The sequence below is a fragment of the Phyllopteryx taeniolatus genome, chromosome 9 (genome assembly GCF_024500385.1).
Source record: "Phyllopteryx taeniolatus isolate TA_2022b chromosome 9, UOR_Ptae_1.2, whole genome shotgun sequence".
NCBI classification, from domain to species: domain Eukaryota; kingdom Metazoa; phylum Chordata; class Actinopteri; order Syngnathiformes; family Syngnathidae; genus Phyllopteryx; species Phyllopteryx taeniolatus.
Window position 1 is genome coordinate 5,106,424 of NC_084510.1, and position 27,206 is coordinate 5,133,629.

The 27,206-nt window shown below is 40.5% G+C and overlaps 1 protein-coding gene across 6 annotated transcripts in view; it reads right to left on the reverse strand.

The window, feature by feature from the left end:
- Nucleotides 1-26,973, reverse strand: part of LOC133483525 (integrin alpha-5-like) — a 63,818-nt gene extending 36,845 nt beyond the window's left edge. For 3 of the 6 annotated variants that reach the window (XM_061784877.1, XM_061784878.1, XM_061784874.1), the window contains exons 1-15: nt 26,567-26,973; nt 14,096-14,220; nt 10,158-10,258; nt 8,605-8,728; nt 7,680-7,741; nt 7,480-7,525; nt 7,220-7,345; nt 5,614-5,658; nt 5,346-5,389; nt 5,207-5,263; nt 2,914-2,966; nt 2,081-2,289; nt 777-968; nt 645-690; nt 439-552 (exon numbers count right to left, since the gene is read on the reverse strand). In XM_061784877.1, the coding sequence (XP_061640861.1) occupies nt 439-552; nt 645-690; nt 777-968; nt 2,081-2,289; nt 2,914-2,966; nt 5,207-5,263; nt 5,346-5,389; nt 5,614-5,658; nt 7,220-7,345; nt 7,480-7,525; nt 7,680-7,741; nt 8,605-8,728; nt 10,158-10,258; nt 14,096-14,220; nt 26,567-26,766 (1,544 nt within the window). In that variant the 5' untranslated portion in view covers nt 26,767-26,973. Of the gene's footprint in view, nt 1-438; nt 553-644; nt 691-776; nt 969-2,080; nt 2,290-2,913; nt 2,967-5,206; nt 5,264-5,345; nt 5,390-5,613; nt 5,659-7,219; nt 7,346-7,479; nt 7,526-7,679; nt 7,742-8,604; nt 8,729-10,157; nt 10,259-14,095; nt 14,221-26,566 lie in introns of those variants that run through there. The other 3 variants (XM_061784875.1, XM_061784880.1, XM_061784879.1) reach the window with 3 other exon arrangements.
- Between the last annotated feature and the right edge of the window lie 233 nt (nt 26,974-27,206).

Consider the following 27,206-nt stretch of genomic DNA (forward strand, 5'->3'; position numbering starts at 1 on the left):
TCTTTAATCCACCTGTTTGAAAAACACTAGGCAGCTGGCTAATGCTTCCTAGTCTAAAATACTACATGTTTAATAAGGCTTAAACATGACTTTTTGGAAAGCTCAATGTATTTCCCCCTTTTTCCTCTTTGGTCTCAGAATTCTGTGTTTCTAGTTAAGAACAGCTTGGACAGGAAACTGGCAAACATGAAGTCATTTGACATTCTCATGAGGGAAACTTTAAAGAGCTGTAACAGAACTGTGATAGCTGTTACATAACAACAGGCATATTTTCCATGTTTGGTTATTTTCAGACAGCTATTTAAACACTTCACTTTTTTGCGTTGAAGAAGTAACGATATTTCCACAACAGAGGAAAAAACATAATAATGTGTAATCATCCTATTACTATATTAGCAGCAACTCGAGGTTGTACATGAAAGGAGTGGGCGGTCATACCAAGACACGACAGTGGTTCCATTCCACGTGGGAAGCTCACAAGGCTTCTCTTCTTGGTTGAACATCGTTGGCTGTACTGTGAGAGATGCGCTTGCAGTTACTATAGGTCGAGACCTGAGTGAAGACACAGCAGAATGATGAACCAAAAAAAAAAGTAGTTATCTGCTACTATATATCTATTACACTGCTATATGCCTTAAACACACCTATACAGCACAGATTTGTCAGCCCCAAATGCACCAACAATAAGGTCTGCAAGAGAGGAAATTTGAGAATTAAAGTAAGTTATCAAAGAAGGAAATTATGTTTAATAGCTCCCTGAGATTGGAATGCAGTACCTGGGTAGCCATTTTGATCCAGATCTGTGTTGCCTCGTAGCGCAAAACCAAAGTTGGCAGGGAAAGAGCTGGAAGCCCAGTGGCCAGAGAGAGTCTGAGTGGGCGTGTCCTTCAATCCCTGAGGATAACCATTGTAAATAAGAACCAGTCCCTGTTGGTCTTCTCCTCCGTAAGGACAGCCGATGGCCATATCTGATTATAAACACGAACAGCACACAATATCAGAATCAGAATCATCTTTATTTGCCAAGTATGTCCAAAAAAAACACACAAGGAATTTGTCTCCGGTAGTTGGAGCCGCTCTAGTATGACAACGGACAGTCAATTGACAGAGAACACTTTTGAGACATAAAGACATTGACAAAAAAAAAACAGTCACTGAGCAATAAAGGGTTGCTAGTTGTCTGGTAATGCCGGTACATTTTATAATTTTTTTTTTAAAGCAGATTGTGTGTTTGGGTTGTTTTACAAAATTCACATTCTCAATAGAACAGCAATTTGCAGAGCAGCTTCCAGTGAGCAGCAGAATCAATGCCATGCATTAGAAGTTGAAGTTATGCAAAAAAAAAACTACAAAAAAAAAACAGTTTTGATCATTTGCTGTATTTCATGTGTATGATGTATTTTATTGGACTTTCTGTCATGTCACTGGAACAAACTGTATAATGATCTAAAACCAGCATGCAAATTATTGCACGACTAGTAAACAGAGAGAAGCTTTCCACATTGAGTAGATGACATAAAAACTATTGAATCATAATCCAATGGCAATTCTACAGTGCTCTATTAGATTGCACAGTGGCTCCAACATCTATTTAAATACAAAGTAGCGCTTCAACTGAAAAATGAATGTCATATATAGTTTATATTTCCTCCCTTTGTGAATCTTCTTACCAGCACTTTAGGGGCACATTCAAACAGCATAGTGGGCAGTCTAGCCTATGCCGATATACTGTATAAGGTGTGGTTTTGACAGAGCCCAAATGAAAATCAAGATCAAGTGGCCAGACAAGTGTGTGTAAATGATGGTTAGACAAAGCACTGTAGTTTTTCTGGTAGCTGCTTGAGGTATTTCTGCAGCAGACTTTAACAGCCAAGTCCAAGAGCCAGTAGAGCAAACACCCACAGAGAGTCTATGAGCCCCATCGTCACATCACTCATTACAACAGTTTGCTTAGTATAGTACCCTTCGCACCGACAATGACACTTTTTGACACCTGTTGATGACCTCCCACTCAAAGGTGAAAGTCAAACTTCTCCATAAAGATCAATCACATCTGTGGTCCATCATTTTACGCTCATACCATTGAATCCATCCTGGTTCAGATCACCCAAGGGCGCCAGTGATGTGCCAAATCGACCGAAAGGCTGCTGGCCGAGTAAATGCTGTAGGCTGGGCTCGAGCTGAAAAGGTTCCTTCTGGAGGTACACGTAAACTTTCCCAAGCTCCTCCAGGCGCCCAGTGGAACCTCGAAACATGAACATTGGAGCTCCCACCACTAGGTCATCCAGTCTGGAGAGGAAGTCAGAGCAAACATATACACATACAAAAGACGTGGGTAATAATATTAAAAATATAAGACCATGTAACAAAGAGGGCGGCATAGTGGGCGACTGGTTAGCACATCTGCCTCACAGTTCTGAGGACCCGGGTTTAAATCCGGCCTCGCCTGTGTGTAGTTTGCATGTTCTCCCCATGCCTGCGTGGGTTTTCTCCGGGTACTCGGGTTTCCTCCTACATCCCAAAAACATGCGTAGTAGGTTGATTGAGGACTCTAAATTGCCCGTAGGTGTGAATGTGTGCGCGAATGGTTGTTTGTTTATATGTGCCCTGCAATTGGCTGGCAACCAGTTCAGGGTGTACCCTGCCTCTCGCCCGAAGATAGCTTGGATAGGCTCCAGCACTCCCGCGACCCTTGTGAGGATGAAGCAGTACAGACAGACATTGAAATGAGTGACAGCATAAAGTGACTCAGCGTGGGAAATTCCGACATGCGTGACCTCGGTTATAATGACAAAGGTCTTAATTTATATTTCTTAATCCCATCTTAAATTTCTCTCCCTTCCCTCATTTCCCCTTTTTTTCTCCCCTTACCCATGTTTCCGTCATCTGTGCACAGTCACTCCATGTACTCACCCGTCATTGTTGATGTCGGTGGCTGCCACTGCATAGCCAAAGTAAGACCCCATCTGGAACATATTAAAAACAAGACTCAGTTAGTCTCTAATTACATCACTCTGCATAGATTTCTTTATTTTCTTTCCATGTCCTCTCTTTTGTACCCTCCAACTTCAACGCAAGAGGTTTCCCTCTAAATCTCTCAATCCCACAATCCCGTAGGGTGCCCACGTCTCCATTTTCAACGAGCTTCTGTAAAGCTCGTTGAAAATGGAAAGATGGGAAAAGGTGGGGGTGTCCTTACGCTCTTAACTCATTTAACTCTGCTCTTCTGGTTCAATTTCACACTACACATGATAAATATGGGTGACATTACATCCCTCTGTGCCTCAACTCAAGGTGATTTGTAGTATTAGTACACACAAATCAGATTAGGGGCCCCAGGGAAAGACAAGCCTTAACACGAGCGATTGTCTTATTGTAGTAACTATGCAGAGCATCTTATAGTAGTCGAAATGAAAAATGGCAAAGGGCAAAGTTCAAATCTACTGAGACATCATATGAGCACTGTTTACCTATTCAAACTCACTCAGTGAAATATCAAAACCACTTTTCAGTTGTGTCATATTTATTGTCACAGTGAGACAGTATCACTTATTCAAATATCAGCTTCATCTATATTGTTCAAAGTCAGCTGGTATAAGCGGTAGAAAATTGAAAGATGGATGGAATATTAACCAAAAATTAAGCATTCTCTATCGAGTTCAATTAGGGCCCTCATTAATAGTAAGTAACCTCCATTGCACTGACCACAAAGTACTGCACTCAATCTGCTGTGGTTAACATGCTACATATCCATCAGTGCAAATGTGAGAAAAACACATCAGAAGCAGCACTTTGAAAGCTGAAGCCTGGACCTAAATAAACCAAAAATACTTCAAATGAATGCTTATAATACTGGAAAAACACCCATCTTTACTGTATGTCCCCCATATCAACAGCACAAAGTTGTTCTGTGACTGAAAATAAACCTTTTAATCAGTACGTAATACCAAAGCAGTTCAAATTCCCCAGCTCTTAGTTCAAAGGTGGTCATAACAACGGACACAATCTGAGATTTCATTCGCCAACAGGGGCTCCTGCCTGAGGTATTTTTGCAGCTGACTTTAACAGTTCAGTCTAAGAGCCAACAGAGCAGAGCATTCGCCCACAGAGAGTCTATCAGCCCCAGCGTCACATCATTCATTACAGTTTACTCAGCACCGTTCGTGCTGAGACTGACACTTCTCGACACCCACTGATGACCTCACACATACAGAAAACACACACATGCTTTTAGGTTGGTCACATGGTCTTACGTTTGGCAAAATATTACCAGTAACAGTAATGTTAACCACCGGTGTAGCTGTCAATCTATTTCCCACGAATGTAACTGTCATGTTTATGGGAACTGTAATGTGAAGCCTTTATCTCTTTCACAGCATTAATTCATTTCCTGTCCCACTGTGCTATTTATGCCAGACCTGTGTGTAACGCTGCCACAGGAAGTCACCCAAAACACAGAACAAGAAGCCCCGAGATCTTAACAAACTCACAGCAATGATGATGAACACAAAGCGAGGAATAAAGGAGACATTTGTGTGGACTGAATTTACACAACTACAAAACTGTGTACTCTGAAAATATGTCTATATGTTGTACACATGGAAATGCGAGGGCAGCATTTTGAGATTCATCCACTTTGGAACCTGGTTTAAAAAAATTATCAGATTCAGCCTTGCAAAACGCCAGCTCCGTCTCGACAGAATGCAGAAATGGTAAAAAAAACTAAAAAAAAAAACTTTTGCAGATACACTGAAATGCGTTCCGAGACATGCGGTAGCAAACATGAGGTAATCAGGGCTAACGAGGTGTACGCAGAAATCCTGGTATTTCCATATGGCTCACATATTTGATCTTGTAACTGTCATCCTTCCATTTTCAAACTGCTTATTTTGTTCACGGGCACAGGGGTTCTGGAGGATATATCAGCTGAGTTTTGGTAAAAGGTAGGGTGCACCCACAATGAACATGAACACCAATTACAAGGCATATAGTGAATAAACAAGTTTATTTGTGAAAAATCCACACCAGCTAGACCGAGAAGAGAAGCAGTCAGTGTTGGTTAATATAAGCTCAGGCTATGACCTGGTAAAGGCCACCTCTGTGCAGGGCAAAGTTCTTCCTTGTCAACCCCTAAACTATTGTCAAACGTGTGACATATGAAAGACATACAGTATGGAAACTCAAGTTCTGCCAAAATTGTACATACTTGCTCTCCTGTCACGTTGAGCACTGATTTCAGATCCCTTGCATTAAATATGGATACCTGTGGGACAGTTACTGATTACAAATCATTGTTCATGAAGTCACAATAATTAATAATTAATCAATTTATTTGTACTCCTTACTAAACCATACAGCATGAGTCCTTTTGGAACTCCGGTGATGAAATCTGCAACAAAGACAGCGAGTAGCAAAAGGTTAGAGCTGATAACGAAAGTCTGAAACAATGCTTACACTTTTCTGAGGTCTTTTATTTCCCCTCCTGTATGTCAAAACTGGAGTAGACATACTCAGTCATGTGTGTGGAGACTAAGTAGTTTTAGGGCTGAGGGGGTCAACAAACCCCACACCCATATGTGTTTTGAGACTCTGCACTGTCAACATAACCCTCACCTTCCTCATCATCCCCACTGAACTCGCCACCAGCCACGGAATAACCTGTAGCGAGATGAGTCAGATTTGAAAGGGTTGGAAAACATGCAGCACAGTTACATTTATCCAACAGCTCATATACAGAGGGTACTACTCAAAGATGCACTTCGATTAAGAGGAAAAAACAGTCTTGCAATGTTCATAAAAACTTGAATGATATATGGGTCTTTTCCATATAATTTGATCAATGACAGTAAAGACACTTTAAAAATAAATTCCATTGTAATATTTTTTTTAATGCCGCCTTGGTTTTATATGAGTAAATGTCTCCCTTGCTGAAACAACCACGCTTAAAGTCCTATTTTCAAAAATATATTGATCATTTTAAATTTTAGGCATTTATGGTAAAGGAAATCCTTATTGACAAAGCAGATGGTGGTGGCCCACTGAAATCAAGTTCTTTTTATAATGGTAAAGACAAAAGTGCATAATGGTAAAGTCATAAACAGCTTCATAAAAAAATCTTGTGAGTTGCACAATTTACACGTGTTGCCCTTCAAACTGTTGATACAAGTGCATCAATTATACAAACTACTCTTTACAGCCATTACACTCTTGTCTTAATACAATCATAATAACGGTAAAGACATGTAGTCGTTAAGACGCTTTCACAAATTCATACATATTCATTCATAGTTCAGAAAGAACATCATTTATTTTACTGTCTGCTACTGTGTGAATGCAAAATGGCTGTTTCATTCTGGCACTTCAGCTCACAGATCCCTCTGGTGTATTGCAACACCATAATGATGCTCTCTCAGGTGGCATTAACGATAAAGACAGCTTGTAAAAGAAACAAAAAAAGGATCTCTGAACACACGAAGATGAATTAAAGTTGTTTTTTCATGGAAAAGCCATATCAACCAATAGGAGAAAAATCCTATATAGTATATCAAAAATGTAATTGGCATCTTCGGAAAACATGTTGCAAATCATGAAACTTCATTTCAGACACCTAACGGTAAAGACATTTTGGCATTAAAAGTTTGAAAAATCTTATTTTAGAATATGTTTTGTCTTACGAAGAATTTGGATGTTTTATGGATAACAACTACCTACAATTTAAATATTAATATCAGTAAAATTTATTGATTTTCAAAAGGCTAAGTCTTTACCATTATTGATCAAATAAAATGAAAATTATCCATATATATTATCACACTGAAAAATTAAGGTACTCGATAAATAATGACTGTACAGAGATCCGAACCAACAGATGCCAGAAAAAGTTTGCCTTTATGATAATACAGTTACATTTTGTATAATTATTGTTTTAAAATAGTAATGTTGTGTACTGGGGGGTGTTTCAAATTTTTTGCTCAATGGATAAATAAACTCCTGTCAGTAAGATGCGCAACTACAACCAAAATAAAAATATAATATTGCTAATTTAATTGCTCTATGGCATTGAAAAAATGGCATTTTTAGACAAGCCTTGTATTGGAACTCATTAGATGCAGGTGTACCGAATGTTTCCTTTGAGTGCACAGTATGTGGAAACCCACAGCATTGGAATTTGCTGTGTGAACTGCTTGGTTTTACATTGAATACAATATTGACACCTTACCCAAGTAACTGTCATCATAGCTCCCCTGCACCTGTCCTGTTTGAATCTGCCCAGCAACCGACAGTAAAAAATATGAAGGGTAGTAGGCCTTAACAATCTCGTCTGGGGTGGCTGATATCAGCTGACCTATAAAGTTTTAGGGTAAAATGGATTAGATGGCATTTAAATAATAAATGAGTTGTTTCACTAGCCATTATAAATAGTGTATGATTTATTTCAGCTGACTTGCTTTAAAGATATCCACAATTGCGTGAGCTCACCTTGCCAGTAAAAGCTGCCTGGTCCACCAAGAACAACCCTTCCGTCCTGAAACACACAAGAGCAGGAATTTGTGTGAAACCAGTTTCTTCAAAAGTTACAATAAACTCTTTGAGCCCGTTATACACAGTTTAATTTCCAGTGCTTATTTCTTTCAAAACGCAACAATGGCTTTGGGATGAATTACAAATATTGCTCCTACCTTGGTGAAGTCAGCACTAAATCCTCCTTGACAATAACCCTGTCCTGCAGGTCCATGTCTTTCTGTAGTTAAAAACCCCAAAATACAGAAAACACAAGATATATATATTTTCTGTTTGTTTTTTTTGTTAATAAAGATTAGGAGCATTGAACTAATAAGTGACTACATTAGCTAGGTTTAAATTAACATTAGAAATACAGTGACCAAGGGGGACAGCAATCACAACAATACACATCCCTGAGGGATGTGTGCATAGATAAGAAAACTAGTACTCATGAGCCATTAATGTTCCTCTCAGCTTTTAACAATAAGTAGCAAAGTAAAACGATACACATTTACATAAAGCTTGTAATGTTGTCAAATTATTGCATTGCATTTGTAATCAGCAACATTCATAGTTTCATGGCTAATTTATTTTGACACTCATCACACATCAGTCAAACTCTCATATATGCCTTTTGTCATGATCACCTCAAAACATTACATTAATTATCAAAGGAAGCAAGCAATATATCAAGATATATAGATATACTGTATATATAAGATACATAAGATATCCAAGCAAGATAAATCATGGTGGTCAAGGTTCCTCCTCAGTGCCATTCAATACAAAGTGAATATGACAGGTTTGTGCTAAAAGTGTACAGTATGTACTATGACGGAAGGTTCTTGCAGCCAATGGATTTACTTGTTATAAACAATAAACAAGGCATTGTAAAATGTTAAAGGTTTTCATTGGTTGCATAGCCACACAATTCTAACAGTAGGAAACACAAAAAGTAGGAAACACAAAAATCTCATTATATGAAAAATGAAATTCCCACAAAGTTGACATTTCAGCTTTTCATCAAACAGCAATAATATAATAACACATGTTTTACCTAATTACAATGTAATTACAAGTACTAACACTGTAGTATCTCACCTGTTCGACAAGGAGCATATTCCACAAATGATTTCAGGCTGTCCACAGAGAGGTAACAAGTTCCTGTCACATCAGAGAAGGGTGTGTCATGTTCGGTCCTCCAATAATACCTGGGAGCACAAGCCTGAAAGGCACAGACACACACACACATATATGCACCCTATGTTTAAAATAACTGTTTCCTGTTTTTGTATTCATACAGTGCATCCTGTTCATCAGTTACTTTCACATTCTGGAATATCAGAAGGCAGATTACAATATTATTCTAACCTAGTCATGAACAAAAGACCCAACTCCATCCATCCATCCATTCTCTACCGCTTATCCGGGTCGGGTCGCGGGGGCAGTAGCTTCAGCAGGGACGCCCAGACTACCCTCTCCCCAGCCACTTCATCCAGCTCTTCCGGGGGGATCCCGAGGCGTTCCCAGGCCAGCCGAAGGATGTAGTCTCTCCAGCGCGTCCTGGGTCGTCCCCGGGGTCTCCTCCCGGTGGGACATGCCCGGAACACCTCACCAGGGAGGCGTCCGGGAGGCATCCGAATCAGATGCCCCAGCCACCTCATCTGGCTCCTCTCAATGCGGAGGAGTAGCGGCTCTACTCTGAGATCCTCCCGGATGACCGAGCTTCTCACCCTATCTCTAAGGGAGAGCCCGGACACCCTGCGGAGGAAACTCATTTCGGCCGCTTGTATCCGGGATCTTGTTCTTTCGGTCACGACCCACAGCTCATGACCATAGGTGAGGGTAGGAACGAAGATCGACCGGTAAATTGAGAGCTTCGCCTTTCGGCTTAGCTCTTTCTTTACCACAACGGACCGATACAAAGTCCGCATCACTGCAGACGCTGCACCGATCCGCCTGTCGATCAAGTGGAGGAATTCAAGTATCTTGGGGTCTTGTTCACGAGTGAAGACCCAACTCCTTTGTTTAATTTGGGTTTCAGTGTCTTGCTCAAGGACACTTCAACAGCGGACAGTCGGAGCCAGGATTCGAACCACCGAAATATGTCTTCTGCGTGAATAGCCACTTTCACACTGTATTTCTTGGAAATAGGTGCATCAGAGGCATAAGACTTGTAATAGAGCGGGGATTTATTCACCTGTCTATTTCAGACAGAACTCACCGGACATTGTTGAAGCGTGCGTTCATACATCCGCTGAAGTGTCGTGCAATTAGATAATATGGTGTGTTGCAACGACAGCATAAATTGCTTTCCACACAAAGAGGCGTACATACAGGACATACAAGACAACGCGTCAGTAGAAGGTGGAAAAAAGGTGGTGATGGCTGGTACATAAGGGAGGTAATGATAATGCTGATTTAACCTGGGCCTTGTTCATTTTTTCCTGTAAAATTTCTGATGAGTCAGAAGGATATCATACTGTAAATGTAGCTAATACAAAAGACAAGAAAGATGACTTTCACCATTCATTGCGCTATATCTATGTAGTGTAAGCAAAATCAATCAATCAGTTTTAAAAAGATGTTCGTCATGCAAAGACCTACAAAGCTCAGCAATCTAAGTAGACCAGCCACCAGGGGAGAATTCTTACCAGGACATTGTTGCCTTGGGAACGCACAGTTGCTCCAAACCACTGATGGGACTTGAACTCAACCTGAGTGTTCACATCGTTTATATAAAAATACTGATCACCTATAAAAAGAAAGAGAATAAAATCATTCCAAAGAACTTGTACAAGCAATTTATCCATGAGACCAGGAGGAAAACATGTTTTATCAGAGTTTTATGTAGCGCTTACAAGGCTTCTCCATGCATGTCCCTGGGTTTTATGTTCTGTATGTATGCACTGTGTCTTCTCTTAATTCTAATTAAGTCGACTTAAAACCTTCCTTTTAGACAAAATATGTCAAACTCAGGCCCGGGGGCCAAATTTGGCCCATGATGTAATTAGATTTGGCCTGCAAGAAGACCATATTAAATATGTATTAGAGCTGGCCCGCCAGTATATAGCACATGCGCCACTAATATTGGAAATCCCAGAATGCTTTGCTGTGTTGGCCCATCAGTCTAGACCGGCGAGCACGCCTTCCCTTTCTGTTGCAGTCGTTAGCAACTATGCTACCAGTCTCCTCAGGCAAATTTACACTTCCACTTCCCGAAACTGGCCAAACGAAAGATGGAAAACAATTAACTTCCAACACAGGTGGGAGGCAGATTATCTGTTCACTAAAGTGACAGACAGACCTGTTTGTGGTGTGCGGAGCAACGTGGCTGTAACAAAGAATATAACAGAATTGAATTGTTTTTATTTAATGCCCTTTATCAACTCCGAGGCAGGGACTGTTAATAGTATTGAAGGACATTCTTATTTTTTTGGGGTTGTTTTGTTGTTGGCCTTTGAAAAAAGATTTACATAAAAAAGAAAGGTAGTTGGAGGTAGATAAATAGAAGATAGAGAGACAGAAGAATTCATGTTATCTATTTAAATACAAAACAACAAACAAATACCACTGATGTCTTTTATCGCAAATTTTATTTCCCATGTGTTTATAATATTAAAGTTTGTTTATTCCAGATTCAGTGTTTAAACAAAATGTAAGTTTGTTGTCATATGATAAACTTTAATGCTACATTTCTGCAGAGAAGGGAAACATGCACATCGCAGTGATTTTTCATTAAATATTGAGTTTGGCCCGCGACGTTGTCCCAATTTTTTATTTTGGCCCCCCGTGAAATTCAAATTCACGCTGTTTTAGACAGTGCTTGTTGTCAGGATTGCTCTCCCAGTCCTCTCTGGCTCAACCTGTTGACATGCATAAACTGTCTTTGTACAGTATCTCACAGAAGTGAGTACACCCCTCATTTTTGTACGTATTTAACTTGTTTTTTTGTTGGACAACACTGACGAAATGAAGCTTTTCTACAATGTAGTCAGTGCACAGATTGTATAACAGTGTTCATTTACTGTCCCCTCAAAATAATTCAACACACAGCCGTTAATGTCAAAACGCCTGTTAACAAAAGTGAGTACACTCCTAAGTAAAAATTTAGTAATTGTACCCAACTAGCCATTTTTCGTCCTCGGTGTCATGTGACTCGTTAATATTCCAACGTCTCAGGTGTGAATGGGGAGCAAGTGTGTTAAATTTCTCTCTCACACGCTCCCTCCCCTGTAGTGGTCCTGCTCCCTGCACAGCAGATAAAAACACAACTGCATTTATAACTTTCAGCAGTGCGAGTAATACAAGCAGTTGTCATGTTGACATTTGTTGTATGTTGCTAACCTGTCTCACCACTGTAGTAGTTGCTCCTGTTTCTAGAGGAGCAACCAACAACAACAGCATAGTTATGTCCATCCATCCATTTTCGCGGATCGCGGATGAGTTGAAGTCTTTCCCAGCTGACTTTGGGCGAGAGGCGGAGTCAACCCTGAACTGGTTGGCAGCCAATTGCAGGTGATAGTTATGTATTACGGTTAATTACAATTACATATCATCATTAAATGAATATTTGCGTTTTTGATGCTTTATTGTATACATTTTCTCCTGCCCTTTGTCTCCCTCAACCCTCACCTCTTCTGTCTTGTAACTTCTGTTTTAAACAGAATTGAGTTGAATGATGGGAAATCAATTATGTTTTACAGAAAGGGATTCTCAAACTTTATGGGTCCAGGGATCTCTTACAGGGGAATTTTTTTTCCAAGGACTCCATCATTATCCTAAAATGAATTGAACAGAACTTGGATGAGTACCATGGGAATTATTTATTTTGGAAGAGTTCAACCTAAATATTCATGAACTCTTTAATAGAAAGATAACCGAAGTCTGAAAATTCTTTATTTATCCATCATCGCTGGGTGTCGTGAATTGCTTCCATGAACAACATAGAGACGAATAGAGTAAGTCTTGCCAATTTAGTGATTTGATCACTGTCTTCAGTGGCTTTTCTGACCGCTCCAGAGACCATTTTAAAAAAATAAAAAATGACTAGTGAGACACCATGAGTGGAATCATTTTCACATTGTCTTTCCATGACAAGAAAAGAGCAGTGGAAGGCAATCACTGAGTCATTTGCACCGAACATTGCCAAGGACATGGAGCTATTTGCATTGTATATAAAAAAAAAAGCAGGGATTAAATGGAAACTTTTGACCCGAGGTATGTGCTTCCAAGCCACAAGTATTTGGTTGCAGTCTCCTTGTCTCACCTGTACAACTCTACGTGAGAAAACAGTGTGAGAGATCTTGGAACGCATGCAGGTTTTTTGTTGTTTGTTTGTTTGTTTGGTATGCCAGTTCCTTCACTATACAATTTAAGATTTTTTTGCAAATTATCTATGCCGACCCCCAAGTTACAGCTATCGGGCCCCAGTTTGAGAAACACTATTTTAAAGTGTATGAAAATTCCACTTCAAACACTAAATTGTTATGATCCAAAAGCGGTACAATATATCGAAATACCAATCTAGTTATTTTAAAAATCAGGCAATGTTAGCCAGCCCAAGACCAATAAAGATAGACGAGTGGAGAAATTGTTGCGATTCAGTACATCACACATATTACTCAATTCCTTTTGGCCTTTTGTGTACATGAATCAAGCAAATCGGCTTAATGTTCCAGAAAGGTAACATTTTGTGAATGTAAATTACGGCCAAGGTGAAGACTTTCCAAAATGCACTGTCTGTCAGGAAATACATACTGTATTTAATGTCAAAGTATCCCTGTCACTTCCTGATATGAGATGATTTTCTGCTAGTTGTGTGTTTTGTTTTGCGTGACTTCAGTCCATACACAATTTCCCTTTCCCTCAATTTAGAGTTCTCATTATTCTTTTTTTATTTGTTGTTGACATACCACAGTCTCTGTAGATACAGTAGCCATAAGATACCAGTAGTGTAAGTGAGCATGTAAAATAAGGGAGACCCTGTGATCCCCTTATCGGTTCCTGCCCTTCTGATGGGGGAAATGAACTTTTTAGGGGTTGTGGCAGGGCAGATTCTCTGGGGTCCTTGTCCTACTGATGACTCTATCCTATTTTGAGCTCAACATGCACTCAGCCCAAGTCCAATTGGACTGGACAGTTCTGCGGAAACACTGCAAACATAATCCATTGCAGAAACCGAACAGTTTACTAAGGGGTGGACTAGAAGGAAGTTACAGCCCTTATCAAAACACACTCGACACATCAAAGGCTAGTTTCAATCCAAACAGAGAACTACTGGATTAGGGGCTTTAAAATGGCAGGGAGCCATACTTCTGACCTCCGGGTCATGCACAGGGGCAGCTAACTCAAGATGCCCCCATAACTCGTCTAATAAATTATAGCATGGATGGTTACACGAGCTGAGTTTACTATATAGACATGTCCAATCTTTTTAATAGTACCATTAAGGAACTGTACTTTAAAACGTAACCTACAACAGTGATTATGATGCTGGGTAAATAGTGTCCAGAAAATGCTAACAGTATTTTTCCACGTTGTAAGGTGAAGTCATGTAGACAGTCAACTTAGAATTTACAAAACACTCTACCTTGCTTGTCAAAGTTGATAACGCTGCAGTTAGTTTGGGTCCAGTGGCACAGGAAGACGGCTCCTCCTTCAGTAATTCCAGGCTGCCTTGTGTTGCCTTTTGGAGCCCCAATCAAAATGCTGACACTGGACAACAGAGAGGAAGTACAAAATCATCTCAAGTGCTGAAGAAATGATTCCGAAATTAAAAATATATTACATAAGGAACAATCATTTATTATATTTTGCCATTAAGAATGGGAGATATGGTAGGCGATCAATCACAGGTTTCCTTGGATTTGCTATGCCCACCCAGTGTTAATGGAAAAAAAAAAACATGAATTTACTGTATATCATGCAAATGTTTGATAAGTAATAAGTAAGTAAGTAATAAGTAAGAAATAAGGAGAATAGTAATCTAGTAATTTTCAATAGCCTTTTAAGACCAGTAGCTCGAAGGCATCACAAAGTCAAAGATATAACATCTCATTTATGAGGTGCAGTCAACACACAAAAAAAGAACCAAACAATACATTTGTTATGCACTCTAGCAAAGAAGTCCATATTGGGATTTAAAGTAAAGCTACAATTGAAGTGCAGTAAACAGGCATTATTTCAAATGGTGTGTGGTGGGGGGGGGGGGGGGGGGGGGGGACAATGGAAAAGGATTAAACGTCCCATCAGATTTTCAAGTTTATAACTTCTGCCATGTTTTCCATTTTATACACAGCTTTTTATGTTCAGGGTCACAAAGAGCTCTAGCCTACACCATCTGACTTTGGGTGAAAGACAGGCTATACCCTGGATTGGTCGCCAGTCAATCACAGGCCACATCTAGACAAAGACCATTCATTTTGTGACTGTTCCCAGAATAACAAACAGTGTTCCCCTGCAAATAGTGGGGAGCAAAGACTGAGCCATGCCACGACAAGCGAAAAGCCCCCCCTTAAAAAAAGTTTTATAATTTCCTTGGGAAACCACAAGATGGTGACAAAGCACTACTTTTCATTAAATGAAGCTCCTCAACTCACTTTAACTTAGTTCCTTGGCACAAAGATGCCACAAGATGGCGCCTAAGTAGTACTTTTATTGCTTTCTTTAGCTGAACAAAAATAGGGACGTTTTGCAGCAAATAATGGCGGATAAGTTCTAAAAAAAAAAATTAAAAAAAATTCGGTGAATACTGTAGGTAAATTTGTGAATGCCGAACCATTAATATGCAAGGGCTTAACTGCAGAATGAAACATCCAAGGCGAATACCATCAAAGTCATTTGGAGTTTCTCATTTTCATGAAAAATACCTCAAAAGCCAAAGGGCACAATTCATCATAAGTTCAAGAGACTTCAGACCACTGAATGGCTATAGCACAGGTGTCAAACTCAAGGCCCGGGGGCCAGATCCGGCCTGCCACATCATTTTATGTGGCACGCGAATGTAAATCACGTGTGTCTACTTCAAGTTTCATGTGCTAAAATATTTTCAAAAATAGCAAAACGTTTTTATTTTTTGATAACACTGAGAGATTGCAAGCATTTTTTGTTACCAAACAACTTTTAAAATCCATCCATCCATCCATTTTCTGAGCCGTATGCCACGGTGCCGCCAACTTTAAATAAATTGGAAGATAGTTACATTATGTACCTTGATTTAAAATTTCAAAACCATGTATCCATCAATTTTTTGTGTGTATGTAATAATATGATGAGGTGTTCATACATTTATGTTTTCACAGTCATAAAAGCCCTCTAATTGAAACCATAACTACATTGTGGCCCGCCACAAAACTGAGTTTGACACCCCTGATCTATAGGAACCCCACATGCATGTTTTGTTAGCATTTGTGTACGTGTGTGTGTGTGTGTGCGTGTGTGTGTGTGTGTGTGTGTGTGTGTGTGCGTGTGTGCGAGTGTGTGAGCATGCATGCGTGTGTGTGTGGATGAAGCGAGGAAAAGTGTGATGATAACCATGGAAATGGAACTGACTGCAACATAGGAATGGATCTGGCTGCTCAATACAACATGAACAATAAAATTCAATAAATATCAGTTACCTACACCTATCAAACTTATTACACATCTTAGTAATTCCAGCATTGCCTATAAAACGTCACCAGGCAGCATTATCACTCAAACTCATTTTCAAATGGTGAATGGTTTTACTTTACATTAGTTTTATTTCACAGTTACTACTTCTTTTTACATGGCATTTAAGAATGTTAAATTTTTATTTAAAACATTGCCTGTCTAGTTAAGAAATGTGTTATGATTTATTGTATGATTTTCCACTGTTTCTGTGCCTGCAATAAGTCAAATTGCAGTCGGACAAAAACTCAAACCAGTTTTCACGTTAAGTTTCAACAATAGGTCATGGTGTAAATGCCCAATTGCTTGACTATGTTCAAATGCGTGGCTTCTTGTTTAGTGCTCACTACGGTTCCTCAGTCAAGATGATTAACTTCTCATGGCTTGTTGACACTTTGGGGGTCAAAGGGATCACTTCACATGGTTTGATGTGACAGTCACAAGAGTTGTTACGATCACATGAGTTCAGGTGTGAAGGAATAAAGTGACAGAAGTGTATTTGCTGATAGCTGATGTTGCCGACTAGTGACCTTTACACAGATATCTTTGTCAATTCTCTATGGTACCGTACTGATTTTTGACCTCAGTATCTTCATCTGTTTTATTTGGGTAGATTTCAAAACAGAGACAACTGTTGCTGCATCTTATCATTGTTTTGTATTTGGGGTTGCCACGAAATTGAGGGGTTTCTTTGGATTGTTCACTGTACTTCTGGGCACCATGTTTCATATTTCTTAGCTTGTTTTAAAAAATGCATCAGATGAAAATCCTTATCTTCTTTTATAAACAGAGCTACAGCCCAGAGGCCATTTGGGGCCCACCATCCATTTTTTGCTGCCTGCGGCATATAGGCCTACTAAAATTTACAATTGACATGGCCCATGTCATTTGCCTGCTTTCAACTACTTATTTTCTACACTCTGTGGCGAAGCAGAAGAGAAATGTGTTCTCTTCTCTCACTTTCTCATTATCACTAATGGCACATTGTTAAAATAGTAACACCTCTATCAATAAGGCTAATTCAGTTATAGCAGCAAATTGCGTGAATCACCAACAATGCTAGTTTTTGCGATGTGGAAGCAAACCGGAGTACCTGGAGAGAACCCGCACAGCCACGGAGCCACGGGGAGAACAGGCAAACTCCACATGGGGGTGCAGATTTGAACGACCTTGACGCCACCCCCCCCCCCCCACACACACACACACATATATATATATATATATATATATATATACACACACACACATGCATATTTTTTACCCACTGACAGATTCCCAAGTGAAGTTAAAATGCTGTTTTTAAATGGTGATTTCATTTATTAAGGAAATAAATATATTAAAAGTTACCTGGCCCTGTGTGAAAAACTAATTACCCTCCTTGTTAAATCATGAATTAATTGTGGCTAATCACAATTTTTTGTTAATTTTCACTGATCGAACCGAAGCCTGATTACCTCTAGACCTGTTCAGTCAAGAAATCACTTAAACAGAATCTGTCTTGACAAAATCAAGTCAAACAACAGATCTAAAAAGAAATACAGTAATTGACATCTATCAGTCTGGAAAGGGTTACAAAGATTAGATTTTTCTGTACGTAACCATTGGAAGAAAACCTTTGCTCACCCCTGAGATAAGGCCTTTGCTACACTGTATGACTTCGGCACTCTGAGAAGTCTGAGATGAAAACAAGCCACACTGCATGACATGAAAAAGGGGTGTTTACCACACAGTGTGACGGAGCTTGCATTGAATCTTGGCTATGATGGCGTGATCATCATCAGTGTGCACCCAATCTATTTTTTGGTGTCATGTCGCAGGTGAGATGAAATTTAGTGCTTGTGATGTTCATTGGCACTGAAAAGGAAACAAATAAAAGAAGGAAGAGAAAAATACAACAAAAAGGGTCCAACTTAGGGTTCCACTGATACAAGCAGAACTGGAAGTGAATCGTGTTATTTACATACAGCTAGCTAATTTAACCGCCTTATTGCAAATGAATTGAGCTTAAATAATTACTTAAATAATTACACAGCTTTCCAAGGACTAAATACGATAGCGTGTGTGGACACGGTGATATCATTCATGGCGTCTTCCTGTTACTTGGTTCACTGTTAGTGGTCGTAGCAGCAGCGAGGCCGACACACTGTGAGAGGATTTCTCTGATACTGCTTGATATCCATCACAGCTCATCTCTCGTGATGGGTTCATCTTTCATCTTTGCCCCCATTTCACTGTGAGATGTACGATCCCTGTTTTGTTAGCCACTATAACCTGGTTGTAAATCTTTCGTCTGAGACGGCCCAAATCGTACAGTGCAGCACGATCTATTTTCTAAGCAATCATTTCAACATGATACAACAGTAAATAATAGAGCAGTTAGAATTAGCATGATCACATTTGCATTGTTCAAGTCACTATGACATCAGTGGAAGCCCACAGAATCCTCCATGAACCAAGAAGTAGCCTGCTAACTGATGAACAAATGGACAAACCCAAATTTGATGTTCCACTGATTTTTTGGGGGTCACTCTTGTTACAATTAATTTTTCTGTGACATTCAGTGACAGTGGAACCCCGGATATCGGATGTAACTGTCTGCACAGTACATGTGTCCAAAACCAGTTTCCAGTTGTCAATTAAACCGACGTTGACAAAGTCTGTTAGTTCCAGAATTGGCCATTCTTGTTTACTGGCACTGTGGTGCAAAATAGGCAGAGACTGGTACACATCTATTTCCTGGTTACAGATATACAATATGACTACATCCAACCAACAGATGTTGGCAACATTTCCGCCATTGACGTGGCGGCCATGACGCCAGAAGTTCTATCTATTGTTGCATGGAGCTCTGTGCAGAAAGAGAGCAGCATGACGGCGGTGTTAACTTTAAGAGGAATAAACAACACAAGTCTCTGGAGTATGGAACATGCTATATTTGTTACAGTAACCGTTTTTTGTCAAGCCGTTCGTCTAGGGCAACAGATTTGGAAATAAGAAGCACACTAATTCCTCGTTGCTCATGAAAGCGACCCACCATGACTCGCCTATGAGTTCATCAATAATGCAGTGTAAGCTTTACTTGGACTGGAAAATTAACAGCCGTTCAAGAAGATGAAAGTCCACATCCACCCCCACCCCAAAAAAGGCATTATGTTGTGGAGATATATTCCGCAACATAACGCTCGTTGAAGCGGAATTCTGAGCGATATTTTTCATAATTTGTTTTTGTTTCTATGCCGTACCTTCAAAATATGTCTTCTAGCAAAGCAAAGCAATTTTATTTATATCGCGCATTTCATACACAAGGTAACTCAATGTGCTTTACATGATTAAAAGCATTTAAAAACAAAGAAAAAATGAGCGTATAAACATTTAAAATAAAGAGAAAAAAATAAAAGTACAATTAAAATAGCATACAGTGCAAGAAATATCATTTAAAAGTGGAAATGCTCTAAAAAGCATTGGGGAAAAAAGAACCTGGACTTAAAAACATGCCCACTTGGGGCTGATGTCACTTCTGTTGGCAACTTATTCCATTTGTGTGCAGCATAATAGCTAAATGCTGCTTTACCAAGTTTGCTTTGGACTCTGTGCTCCACAATTTGACCTGAGTCTGTCGATCTCAGAGCCCTACTGGGTTGATATTCCATTATACTTTCTTTCATGTATTCAGGACCTAAACCATTTAGTGATTTATAGATCAGTAGCAGAGCTTTAAAATCTATTCTAAAGCTGACTGGAAGCCAGTGTAAAGACTTTAGAATTGGAGTAATATGCTCTGACCTCTTTGTTCTGGTCAGAACCCGAGATGCAGTATTCTGAACGGAGTGCAGTCCATAATGCTCTTTTTAGGGAGTCCAGTCAGAAGACCATTACAATAGTCAAGTCTACGTGAGATAAAAGCATGGATGAGCTTCTTCTGGTCTGCTTGACACATGAAAGCCTTCACTCTGGATATGTTCTTCAAATGGTAGCAGCAATGTTGAAAGTTAGGTCGGAATCTATCAGAACACCAAGGTTTTGGACTTGATCTTTGGTTTTTAAAGAGCGAGACTCCAGGTATTTACTAACAGCAATCCTCTTTTCTTTATTCCCAAAAACAATTACCTCAGTTTTGTTGTGGTTTAATTGAAGAAAATTTTGGCTCATCCAGTTATTTATCTGTTTTAGACCTCAATTGAACTACAGTCATCTGGAGACACTGCTAGATATAACTGTGTGTCATCTGCATAGCTATGATAGTCAAAATTAAAGTTATGAAGAATTTGACCCAAGGGTGGCATATACAGGCTGAACAGGATGGGTCCAAGAACTGACCCTTGAGGGACCCCATAGGTCATTGCCATTTGATGAGATTGAAGACTTCCAATGGTTACAAAATAACTCCTTTTCTCCAGGTAGGACCTGAACCATTTAAGGACTGTTCCATTTAGTCCTACCCACGTTTCCAACCTGTTCAGCAGTATATTATGATCTAAAGCCGCACTGATGTCCAACAAGACCAGAATTGACACCTTTCCCGAGTCAGTATTCAACCTTATATCATTTAGCACTTTGATAAGAGCAGATTCTGTACTGTGATGAGTTCGGAAACCTGATTGAAATTTGTCAAAAAGTCCAATGAACTCAAGTGAAGTCAAGTGAAAACGGTCACTGGCGCTGAACATTTTGGGGACCGGTTTCATTTTATATTGTGCATTGTTGCAAGGTCAGTGCAATGTAAATAGTTGAAATAATTTTGTTATTGATTTATTCTTTGAAGCATTAATATTAATTTGTGCAATTGTAAGGCCTTGATTTTAGTAATGTTAGTAGTACACAGTAATAGCCATGAATTGTACTAAATTGTACTATTATTTATTATGTATATGCATGTAATATATATATATATATATATATATATATATATATATATATATTCATTAATTTATCCTCATTAGGGTCGCAGACATGGTGGAGCCTATCCCAGCTATCTTTGGGTGAGAGGCGGGGTACACCCTGAACTGGTCGCCAGCCACTCACAGGGCACATAGAAACAAAGAACCATACGCACTCACATTCACACCTATGGGCAATTTAGAGTCTTCAATTAACCTACCATGGACCATCCAGCATCTCAGGAGGGGGAAGCGGTGCACCATCAACACTGTGTGCAGTGGGGATGGGGCGGTGCAGACCTCGAATCGGGACGTTGTGAGTCGGTGGGGAGAATACTTTGAAGACCTCCTCAATGCCACCGACACGCCTTCCCATGAGGAAGCAGAGTCTGGGATCTCTGAGGCGGGCTCTCCTGTCTTTGGAGTTTACGTCAGAGGTGGTTAAAAACTCCTCAGTGGCAAAGTCCCGGGGGTGGATGTTCCTATAGGGTCTGGATGTTGTGGAGCTGTCCTGGTTGACACGCCTCTGCAACATCACATGGACATCAGGGACAGTGCCTGTGGACTGGAAGACTGGGGTGGTGGTCCCTCTTTTTCAAAAAGTGGACCGGAGGGTGTGTTCCAACAACAGGGGGATCACACTCCTCACCCTCTCTGATCAGGTCTATTTAGGGTTGCTGGAGAGGGGGTCCGTCGGGAAGTCGAATCTCAGATTCAGGAGGAGCAGTGTAGTTTTCGTCCTGGGCATGGAACAGTGGACCAGCTCTTCACCCTCGGCAGTGTCCTCGAGGGTGCATGGGAGTTCGGCCAACCAGTCTACATGTGTTTTGTGGACTTGGAGAAGGCGTTCGACCGTGTCCCTCGGGGAGTCCTGTGGGGGGTGCCTCAGGAGTATGGGGTACCAAACCCCCTGATATGGGCTGTTCAGTCCCTGTATGATCAGTGTCAGAGTTTGGTCTGCATTGCCGGCAGTAAGTCTGATTCGTTTGAGGTGAGGGCTGGACTCCGCCAAGGCTGCCCTTTGTCACCGATTCTGTTCAACATTTATGGACAAAATGTCTAGACGCAGCCGAGGCACTGAGGGGGTCCGGTTTGATGGCCTCACTATTGCATTGCTGCTTTTTGCAGATGATGTGGTTCTGTTGGCTTCATGAAGCCGTGATCTCCAACTCTCACTGGAGCGGTTCGCAGCGAAGTGCGAGCCGGCTGGGATGAAAATTAACACCTCTAAATCGGAGACCATTGTCCTCAGTCAGAAAAGGTTGGAGTGCCCTCTCCAGGTCTGGGATGAGATCGTGCCCCAAGTGGAGGAATTCAAGTGTCTTGGGGTCTTGTTCACGAGTGAGGGATAAATGGAATAGAGGATCAACAGGTGGATTTGCGCAGTGTTTGCAGTGATGCAGACTTTGTATCAGTCCGTTGTGGTGAAGAAGGCGCTAAGCTCTCAATTTACCGGTCGATCTACATCCATACCCCCACCTATGGTCACGAGATGTGGGTCATGACCAAAAGAACAAGATCGCGGATACAAGCGGCTGAAATAAATTTCCCCTGCAGGGTGTCCAGGCTCTCCCTTAGAGATAGGTGAGAAGCTTGGTCATCCGGTCCGGGCTAAGAGTAGAGCCACTGCTCTTCCGCATTGAGAGGAGCCAGATGAGGTGGCTGGGGCATCTAATTAGGATGCCTCCTGGACGCCTCCCTGGTGAGGTGCTCCGGGCATGTCTCACCGGGAGGAGACCCAGGCAATGACCCAGAACACGCTGGAGAGACAGTGTGGCCAGGGAATGAAGTTGATGGGGAGAGGAAAGTCTGGGCATCCCTGCTAAAGCTACTGTCCCTGCGACCCGACCTCGGCTAAGCGGATGAAAATGGATGGATGGATGGATAAATTATTGCATTGTTATTATTGTATTGTATATGCGCTTATCAAACACCACGGCACCACCCTGCACCGCCCTGCCGACCACCACAAGTAAATTTTTCAACCTCGGGGCAACATTGACAGTCACCATCAATCACACCAGTGTGGTAAGTTTGGATGAAATTCTAAACTTTTCAAATATTTTCAAGCTTTTTTATGGTTATTTTCAACTTACTGTTCTGGGTGAGGCGGCGCGGTGATCGACTGGTTAGAGCGTATGCCTCAGAGTTCTGAGGATCCGGGTTCAATCCCCAGCCCCGCCTGTGTGGAGTTTGCATGTTCTCCCCGTGCCTGCGTGGGTTTTCTCCGGGCACTGCGGTTTCCTCCCACATCCCAAAAACATGTATGGTAGGTTAATGGAAGTCTCTAAATAGCCCCTTGGTGTGAATGTGAATGTGAGTGCGAATGGTTGTTTGTTTATGTGTGTTCTGCGATTGGCTGGCAGCCAGTTCCGGGTGTACCCTGCCTCCTGCCCAATGATAGCTGGGATAGGCTCCAGCGTTACCGCGACCCTTGTGAGGATAAGCGGCTCAGAAAATGGATGGATCACCCAGTACTGATTTAGACTACAAAAAAAAGTACAAAACAATAATTTTGTCCTGTACAGTAATATGGGCGCATATGGTCACAAAAAAAGCACTGTAGCCTATATTATATTGATTAACATCACTGTAACGTAACGTAGTTTTAAAAAAGGTTGTATAAAGGAAGTCAAAACATGAATTTGATGATTATTTATAGTTTTGTGCACTCAAAACGTGCTATACTGAGGAATTAAGTCATCTTTTGAAACCTCATTCATCCCACCTTTTGCTTGAATTTTTTTTTTCGTTATTCTTAAACAGAACAATGTTTACCCCCACAATTATTATTAGTGACCTAATTCCAGCCCAGTGAAAATGCTGAAATTCAAGCTTTTACTCATTTCTTGCCCAGTCTATTTAGTCTCGTCTCCCTTATTACTACTTTGTACTTCAATATTATAATATATTTTGGTTAGAACAAAAATACAGAAATACATATAAAACATGAGTTGGGTATGTATACAAAGATATTATAGTGATCAACACAAAACACGCTAAACAGTTTAGCGATTGACAGAAAGCATGACTGCAGCAGAAACCTCTTAACCTTTTTAGCAGAATGAAAACATTCTCGTCCTGGAAAGCATCCTTTTCCTGTTGTCTTGTTTACTTACCACACAGCAAGAATGATTTGATTTACATTGGTCTATCACGAGCTAAATCATTCCACGTCAACAGACCAAATGCTTCTAATTCTGCATTCTTAGAAATTAGTCCATACTCTACCCTTCCAATTTCTACACGCTGAGGTCAACTGCCAGAGTTCAAAGAAAAAATATATATAAAAACAATCAGACCAACTTCACATTCTAGCTAAAAACCCCTCAAAGATAAATTCTAGCTATGAACCCTCAAAGATATGCTGTATACAAAGATAACAGATAATAGCGCAGCAAGTATAGCTGTGTAAATGTATCCAGTGTCACTATGAAAGAACACTTACCTTATAACACTGCTGTGATAATTTTTTTAAATGAGTTGGGTTACCGTGAATAAAAACTTGAGATTCCTCTCGTCAACGATGTACAGTATAAAGTGCCTCCAGCTGACATAACATCCTCTTAGTTTCTTAAGTCCCAAGCAACATCTGAGGGTAGCTAACTTGGACAAGTCATCTTGCACTTTGCTATCTGGGTTACATTTGATGAGTCGATGATAGTCATGTAATTTTGGGTCAGATGAAATGTGTCTGTTCAGGGCCTCCTACTTTCATGTTTGTATGGAGTCAGTTGTGGTCATCATAGGTGTTTCTAGCCCATTTTTGGGAGTGCACAAGCACACCTGATTGAATTCCAGCCCCCCTAAAATTCAAGAGATTATTTGGTTAGATTTTTACTGTATGTTCTCTTTAAACTAGCTAGTAACGTGTATAGACATACAGTACTTGTTGAAACATTATATTTTAACAACAAAGATACAACGCCCAGAAATCAGAAGTTATAATGTTTTACAAAACCAATCCATTCCTATTTGGATGTGGCTCAACATTAAAACAACCCCTTTATTTTAATTCTCTCATTGCTTTTGTCTGTATTTATTTCATTTTATTTTATTTTATAAACTGGTATTTCTTCACTAAAAAGAGCTGACCGTAATATAGTGAGATGCGTCTTCTCCATTTCTTATTTTACTTATTTATTTTCATTCTCATGATTGATTGACTGATTGATTGATTGACTTCTCACATTGATATCCATATTAATTAGTGTTTTATTGTTCCTGTTTGGTTCGAACGGACAGAGCCAATCTTGGTCCACCCATCCATCGATCCATTTTCCGTACCGCTAATCCGCACTAGGGTCGCGGGTGTGCTGGAGCCTATCCCAGCTGACTCTGGGCGGGAGGCGGGGTACACCCTGAACTGGTCGCCAGCCAATCGCAGGGTACATATAAACAAACAACCATTCACACTCAAATTCACCCCTATGGGCAATTTAGTCTTCAATCAACCTAGCACACATGTTTTTGGAATATGGGAGGAAACCGGAGTACCCGGAGAAAACCCACGCAGGCACGGGGAGAACATGCAGACACACACAGGCTAGGCCGGATTTGAACCCAGGTCCTCAGAACTGTGAGGCAGATGTGCTAACCAGTCACACTATGTGCTGCCCTCTTTGTCCACCTTTTTCATCTATTTATTTATTTATTTTGTTCTTTTTAGTTGTCTGTTTGCGTAATTTGTTCATGTTGGCTATGCCCCATAGTCCACAGCACAAACAGTGAGTTGCATTGTCTAAATAAAATACTATAGTGAGCTCTTTCAGCTAAAAGAAGCTTCATATCAGCATAGAGACATAATCCACAACTGAGCCAATATATACACTCACTAAACTGCCTTTATATAACAATAATGCTAAAACTTTCAAGTTGGTCATCACACATTCATGTGTACCACATCTGTGGCAAAATGTCTGCCGAGACAAAGACAAGGTGACTCCTAAATAGTTATATCTTTATCCTGATGATAAAGAATATTTCCATGTCTTGTGTACATGCTTGTAGGAACTTTGTCTGTCTCATTAAACTGATCTTGAGAAGAAGAAAAAATATTCCCCTAAAAGACATAAAATTGTGAAATATATTGTAAGAACTTAGTGAGCTGCTTCTCTGCAGTTTAAACCACTGCTCTTTGTACGACAACATTACTCACAGACAGACGTGCAATGTCTGTTTCCAATCACTCTTGGACAGAAATCCGGAGCGCGCGCGTGTGCGTGTGTTTCTGTGTGTGTGTGTGTGTGTGTGTGTGTGTGTGTGTGAGAGAGAGAGAGAGAGGTGCACGTGTGTGCACAAGAGGCATACGTTTCCTTTCGGTTTACTTTATCATGCAACTGCTAAATTTAAATTCGCCGTATGTAATGAATGAAAAATGGTGAGGCAAAAAAAATAAATAATGTAGCGATACAGGACAAAACAAAAACAACGCACGACCGGGTTATAAGAAGATGCAATAAATGGCCTTAATTCTTTTCAAATCGTTTAACACACTGTCAATCTTCTCCAAGTGATGAAATATTGAGACTAACCTGGATGAGTTGCTGAAGAAGTCCACAGAATAGCCGAAATAACTCCCCCGTGGTCCGGTGAAAACGACGCGTTTCTCCGTGTCCAGATTAAAAGAGTTGCAAAATGTGGTCAGAACCAGAACCACGGCAGGTACTAGAAGCACGGCGAATGGACTTTTTCTCCCTGCCCGCCTAAATGGAGGTCCAGAAAAGGTGCCCATCTCTGCCTTTGTGCGTCTCGTCTTTCATTGAATTGCTGTTGAGCAAAACACATCATCCGTGCTGGTGTCTGCGCAGGACACTTTGAGTCTGACCATAAAGTTCTGTCTTGCGTGTTATTTTGTTTTGTTTTGTTGTTGTTTTGCAGCTCAGTCAGACTGTGCAATGATCCACGGAGTGAATGGTGAAATGTGGAGAAGAGGAAAGTCAAAGAGGGAAGGGTTCAGTGCGACCTCATTTGGGGTGGAGCTTTTCAACGACACCGGACTGGAGCCTACTGCATCCTCGCAAAACCAGCATAGCCAGCATTACACCTGGAAAAAGAATGAGACACTTTGAAATCAAATTGTCAATCAGGGGTTTGGCTACCTTTTAATCCCTGCTCAACCCTGTTCTTCAACATAGCAAGACTTTTTTTATGTCTATGACTTATAAGTCTACG